This window comes from Carassius carassius, chromosome 44 (assembly GCF_963082965.1).
Source record: "Carassius carassius chromosome 44, fCarCar2.1, whole genome shotgun sequence".
Taxonomy (NCBI): Eukaryota; Metazoa; Chordata; class Actinopteri; order Cypriniformes; family Cyprinidae; genus Carassius; species Carassius carassius.
In genome coordinates, this window is record NC_081798.1 from 18393557 (window position 1) to 18399979 (window position 6423).

Sequence of the window (6423 nt, forward strand, 5' to 3'; positions counted from 1 at the left end):
GCTATTTTATCAAAATAAGTGCCATCTGAAATTTTAAAATATGAAAATGTGTATATATATATATATATATATATATATATATATATATATATATATATATATATATTTTGTAAATCAAACTGCATATGCATTTCCATATAAAACATGTAGTGTAAGCAAACGGACAACACATGGAGGGTAACAATAATGCCGAGACGCTCACAGACAGCAGCAGCGTGCGCTCTGTGTCTTTAAATCCCGTCTGAAAAGGGGCGGGGCTTGTGCGTCCTCTGACTACAGTGAGCATTTAAAGCACCTCGCACACAGAAGTCCCATTTATGAACGAACCTCTCGAGTGCTGTAATGAACGTCCTCTAGCATCTATTGCGCCAAACTAAAGCTTTCCAACGGGCCGAACGGGATCATTACGGCACTATGAACTTTTAACACCAGACACCTACAATCTGTCAGGAGATTAAGGTGAAATTTATTGCATTATCTGTGTTTGTGGTCTTTCTGTGTCTCTCTCAATGTGTGTGTGTGTGTGTGTGTGTTTGTGTGTGTGTGTGCTGATGAAGACAGTGACGTGTGTAAAGATATTATCTGTTTCTGTGACAGGACATCTGATAAGGAGTGTGTGTGTGTGTGTGTGTGTGTGTGTGCCTCTGTGTGTTCAATTAGGAGGGAAGTGCAAGACTAGGTCTAAAACGTAATTAAGATTATTTATATTGAATATTTATTTATTTTAGATTTTTGTTACAATGATAATAATAATAACGATGATAAATGATAATGATGATGATGATCAGTTGACAAGAAACGCATGATAGTGTGTCACAATATGTGACGTTAACACATGCTGCTTCATTTCGTGAAACATCAGTCTTTTTTTTTTTTTTTTTTTTTACTTCAAGAAATGTATAAGGTGTGTTTCGTCAGGTGTGATAGAGGGTTAGTGACTCATCCCGCCAGTTTGCGGAAGCGGACAGGTAGATCGGGTATGGTTGCTAGGAAACCACGGCGGAGGTGACACGAGCGGGGTGTGAACGCGCGCGACTGTCTCTTCGTCATACCTTCTCACAATATCCTATCATTGATTTGTCAGGACGCAGATATTTGAGGCAATATTTTGAGGTTTACCATTCGACTCTACACTTTACTGCTGGACCCCTTCTCGAAATGTCAGGATGATTGGATTAAAATGGTTGTATGGCTACACTTGTGTTTGTATTGTGAATATGCACATATAAGATGAGCACTAGAAGCACTTTTGAAGTGCCCTGCTGTGTTTTGGGGTTTGTCTGTCAAGAACATTTCATTGCAATGTTAAGAAATTATAATTTGCAATGTTAAGAAATTATAATTTGCATGAAAAAAACAAAGCCTATTTTTAGAACTATTGCCATTATCTACACCACATTGACAATTTACACATGTATAATCCAATTCTACATGAAATAATGACACTAATGCCTTAATAGAGCTTATGGAGAACTTGGATTGGTCTTGTATTTAATGATGTTTGCATCATTAATTCTAATACTGTGAAGCTGCTTCATTAATTCTATTACTGTGAAGCTGCTTTAAATCAGTCTTTATTGTATAAAGCGCTATAAAAAGTGACCCAATAATGAAAAGCATTTTTTTTTTACAGTGTATTTATCGTAATGCTGTAGCACTGCAGTTCTTCTATGTGGTTCTTGTGCTGAATTAATTAATGAATAGGTAATGTGGTTATTCATCATAAACAAAATCTCAGTTTTAATATTGCTAAAATAAGCCTCGTGATTTTAGTGACATGTTCCTGACAGGTTTTGTAAGATTCGCTGATTCTTTCTTGCACAATGTAGCCAAATGTACGGCTTTGGTTCTGTGATCTCAGATTTAAATGTAAAAAAGGTAAGAATTAATAAATGTTCATCTGACAGGATTTAACAGAATGTGGGGTTTACGCCACAACGAGAACATTTGCCATGCTTTGTTTACTTAACGTCTTTGCAGCACATTGGCATTGTCTTCCCGAAGGTATTGAGAAATGTGTGTGCTGGACACTAGGAAGTCTTGCACCTGTTGTGAGAGGAAGCGCTTGTCCCGTGGGGTTCTTTATCACAGATCAGGTTGCAATGTGTGCTCATAGTGACCGTATCCAAGGTCTAAAGCTTTCAGGATGCATGACTGCTTGTTATTGTGAACCGGATCAGGGATGGTAGACAGAAATGAACGTCCCTGTTGAACCAATTGACCCAGTTTGATCACATAACCTTTTATGAAATGGCATTGCATTGCTTTCTTTGACTAGATTTTACTCTGTGCTTCAAAAACAATCTGCAAAATGTGTGATATTGATTAAATTGCAATATCCTATGAATGCACCTGTTGCATATCACACTGAGTTCTGCAGAAATGCATTGAACCAATGCTTATGCATTGTGTCTGTTGCTTGCAAAACAGCCCTGCAATAAAAAGTTCTATAAAATGCTAATTGCTGTTTAATAGGGTACATGAGTTGTTTATATCTCTGGAAGACTGTCGTAATGTTGGTGATTTGATAGCTTGTGAGCATGATACGTGTTTGTAAGCTAAAACCTGGATTAACCTTGCCTCCAGGTCCATCACTCTTTACTCTCTCAGGGGTGTAAAGCTGGTTTCTCAAAGAGCGAAAAACATTTGACTGGATTCTACTCTAGAAGCAACTGCTATAGGCCATCTCTAGTGTTACACCAAAGAGTAACACTAGATACAAGTTCCTTCAAACATAAGTTGTGTTCCCAAGGCATGAAATTTGAGACTCATTTGCATGCATTGTTTGATATTACATGGTTTCCTCTGTGAGGAAAGCATTTGCACGAGACTCCCAGAAAGTTGCTTGCAGACAAAAATTACACAGTATTTCATCGAATGCAGCAAAGTGATAAATTGTATGCTGTCAATGCATCCTACAAGACTGGATTGAGTCTTTTGCGGTTAGTACTGTTTTGTGTGTGTGACATCTAAGAGAGCATTCAATTTGGCTCTACCCTCGGGGCTTTGGGGGCATAAGTGTCGTTCAGTGCTGTCAAACTGAGCGCTTGTCATACCACAGGCTGTGAAGCTCAGCAGAATGTTGCTCAATGTTCTTTTTTTGAAAGAGCACGACTGGAGTCCCGTGCACATGGCTGACTGCACTGCAAAGCGAGGGGACACGAGAAGGAGGTGCATTGCATGGTGTGCTGACTGCTGATAGCCCAGGGCTCACTGCTCCATAAACAACTTGACAATGTCTCAGTTCTTCCACAACAACCCCAAAACCATTGCAATGATCTCAGTTATGTTTGAATGTTCATATGGTCATAATAGAGGTAATAATAATATTTCACTGTCCAAACGTTGCTCTTTCATAGCTTAATGGAGCTCTCGGTTGTATTTCTGTCAAGTACTGACTTTATCTTGGGCGTTTCTCTTAAAATTCCATGAAGAAATGAAAATAGACACAAATAAGACCAAATACAAAATAACTTGTAAATAAGGCACAAATTACTTCAAAATTTCACATTTACATTTCTTTGTAATTGTGAAATTTACTAGCAGTTTCTATAACTTAATTTTTTTAAGTGTAGTTGATGTACAGTAAAGAGTTATATAATAATTGTGATTCAGTTTTGATTGCAGATTTGAGTTTCAGAAGGGATCTCAACTTGCAAGATTCCTAGGGCTTTTTCCTCAAAGTCTCAATTTGTTTAGACAGAAATATTTTTTTATTTTATTTGTATTTTTTTTTATATGGGTTTGTATCATGAGCTCAGTGTAAGATCTGTTCTGGAATTCCAGATAAGACGTGTGAAAATACTGAAGTCCTTTTCTCAGTAAGAACGAGAATTTGAGGATCAGGAGGCTTCAGTATTTGTTCTTTATTTTGTCTTTTTGCTGCTTTTGAAAACCCTTTGCAATATTGCTGAGATTTATGCTCTTGTCTTCTCATGGCTGTGTTTCAGGTACAGCCCAGCAGCTGCCAGCTTGGCGGGAGGAGCATTTCCTGGCCTGAATGCGAACCGACTGCAGCTGGAGCATGTCCACTGCAGGCTTGACTGCCCAGGAGATCTGTTTACCCGCACAAAGCCTATTCCTGCGGGACAGCCATTGGTATAGCATGGCCGGAGCTAAGCCCTCTTGGAAATACCATGATCTACACAAGTGAGTGCAACACTAAAAGCACTGTTTTTCTCGTGTTGAACATGGATTAGTTTCACAATTCCCTGGACATGCTCTGCATGACTGAGCAGAAAAACAGGAAATGGTCTGTGATGTTAACATGGTTCATGTAATGTTAATGAACCTCGGATTTTGTCTGATTAGCTCTTCTGTTCTTAATCTACAGTATATACTTCATTGATTCTTCTACGGATTATAACATTCAGTCCCAGCAACAGGTGTTGCCATCATTCTCAGGAGCAGAAAGTAAGTAGCATTACACCATACATTTCATCATTATGTAAAGTTCACTCAAATTTACCCACCCCCATTTCATTTAAAGCATCTTTCTTTACATTAAGTGACAATTCAGTGTGGCCATGGACAAAAGTACCAAACAGCACATAAATTTGTTGTATGTCTTCAGAAGGCTAATTTTGTGAAATATAAAAAAAGTGGTCATTATGAACAAGTCTGTTTATGGAAAGAACTGCAGAATTATCTGAAAAAAAAAAGCGTATGGGTTTACAATGACTTAAAATAATAAATAATGGTGTTTAAAAGTTCCTTAAACTCATGTACTAAACACTAGAGAAAGATAAGAAAACAATGTTGTCATTAGATGGATCAAAGCTGTAATAATGCATTAAAGTGTACGTGGCTCAAACAGTAGAACATGGTGGGTTCGATTTCCATGGAATGCACAAACTAATAAAATCTGATGCTTTGGATAAAAGCATTTGGCAAATGTAATGTAAAAAGTGTTTAATACTGTTGGAGAAAGTCATAAGCTTAAAAGGTGAAGTGCAATTTACACTTTTGCCACTTGCAGCGATTAAAAAATAACTTTTAAATTGATGGTTATTAGGTTTATAGGTTTCATATTTTGCATAAAAGAACAATTTATTTATTTAGATCTTATAAACTGCTAAATACTCATTCTCTGCTACCTTCTTGTTCAAACAGAACAGCGGACTGATCTTCAGTCACAAAACAGCCCAGGAGGCCAGCCGTTGCCCCCAAAAAAGCCCAGACCTTCCCAACTCACCTTGCACACAGACCCTTTCACATCCAGCCCTGCTGAAGACGACCAAGTGGTTCCCTGCTTTAAACGTCTAACGGTATCTGACTGCATCAGTCCTCCCCAGACGCCCAGCCGAGTCACCAAACCCCTTCCCCCAATTCCCGGTTCAGCAGAGCTTTCCCCGGATCAGGCTATGGACAGTGAGGTAGAGTTCTTTAATGGAGATGACAATCGCTGCCTAGTTTCTGAATCTTGCTCAAAACACTCTTCGTTCCGCTATGGAATGCCCAGTCGAAGGAGTTTCAGGGGCTGTGGACAGATTAACTACGCATACTTTGAAAGTCCAACATCCCTGCAGAAGCCACAGCCGCAGCCGCAAAAGCTGAGGCAGGAGCGGGAAACCCAGCAGAGGGAACAGGAGCTCCGCGACCACCACCACCAACTACAGCAGCAGCAGCAGCAGCAAAACTGTCTCCGACAACAGGAACGTACACAAAGGAAGCTGCGGCGTTCCCATTCTGGCCCTGCCGGCTGCTTCAACAAACCCACCTCCTTCCGGCTGTCCAGTCACCACCAAAACATGCAAGGCATGGATAAACCGGAAGTTCCTCCCAGAGTTCCTATTCCCCCACGACCAATCAAGACTGGAGACTACCGCCGCTGGTCAGCCGAAGTCTCATCGGGAGCCAACAGCGACGACGACCGACCTCCAAAAGTACCTCCTAGAGAACCTGTATCCGGCAGTAGTTCCCGCACCCCGAGCCCAAAGAGCCTTCCAGTGTACCTCAACGGGATCATGCCCCCAACACAGAGCTTTGCCCCGGACCCCAAATATGTCAGTCGTGGCCTGCAACGACAGAATAGTGAAGGTTCCCCGTGCATTCTGCCCATTATGGAGAACGGCAGGAAAGCAAGCACCACGCACTACTTCCTTTTGCCGCAGCGTCCGTCGTACCTGGACAAACATGAGAAGTATTTAACAGACAGCACAGCGAGTCGAGGCACGGATGCCTCGGATTTGAGTTCCGACTGGGACTGTCAAAGCAACAGGAAAACAATGCACCAAATCGACTTTGTATGAAAAAAAATGGGGCATGTTCGACCCCTGAGACTTTTTCCGCTGCTTTGTCGAAACTTTGCTCTAGCGCTCCGAGTGAGTTATGTATGAATTGTTACTGGGATTTCTCTTGTTTTGGAAACAGTTCTAACAGTCTTCTAAGAGCGAGCTCGGAAACTTTTTTTTTTTTTTTTTT

At 40.5% G+C, this 6423-nt stretch overlaps 1 protein-coding gene across 1 annotated transcript; it reads left to right on the forward strand.

The window, feature by feature from the left end:
- Positions 1-309: 309 nt before the first annotated feature.
- Positions 310-6423, forward strand: LOC132126535 (ERBB receptor feedback inhibitor 1-like). The gene is made up of 4 exons (XM_059537824.1): positions 310-459; positions 3951-4149; positions 4334-4413; positions 5113-6423. The coding sequence occupies exons 2-4, from the start codon at positions 4001-4003 to the stop codon at positions 6249-6251; spliced, it is 1368 nt and encodes a 455-aa protein (XP_059393807.1). The 5' UTR covers positions 310-459; positions 3951-4000; the 3' UTR covers positions 6252-6423.

What these genes read in the sequence shown, in the direction of transcription:
- LOC132126535 (XM_059537824.1), top strand. Translation starts at nt 4,001, where the DNA reads ATGCGAACCGACTGCAGCTGGAGCATGTCCACTGCAGGCTTGACTGCC. An exon ending in AAATACCATGATCTACACAA is followed by an intron (nt 4,150 to 4,333) that starts GTGAGTGCAACA and finishes CTTAATCTACAG; the next exon opens with TATATACTTCATTGATTCTT. An exon ending in ATCATTCTCAGGAGCAGAAA is followed by an intron (nt 4,414 to 5,112) that starts GTAAGTAGCATT and finishes TTGTTCAAACAG; the next exon opens with AACAGCGGACTGATCTTCAG.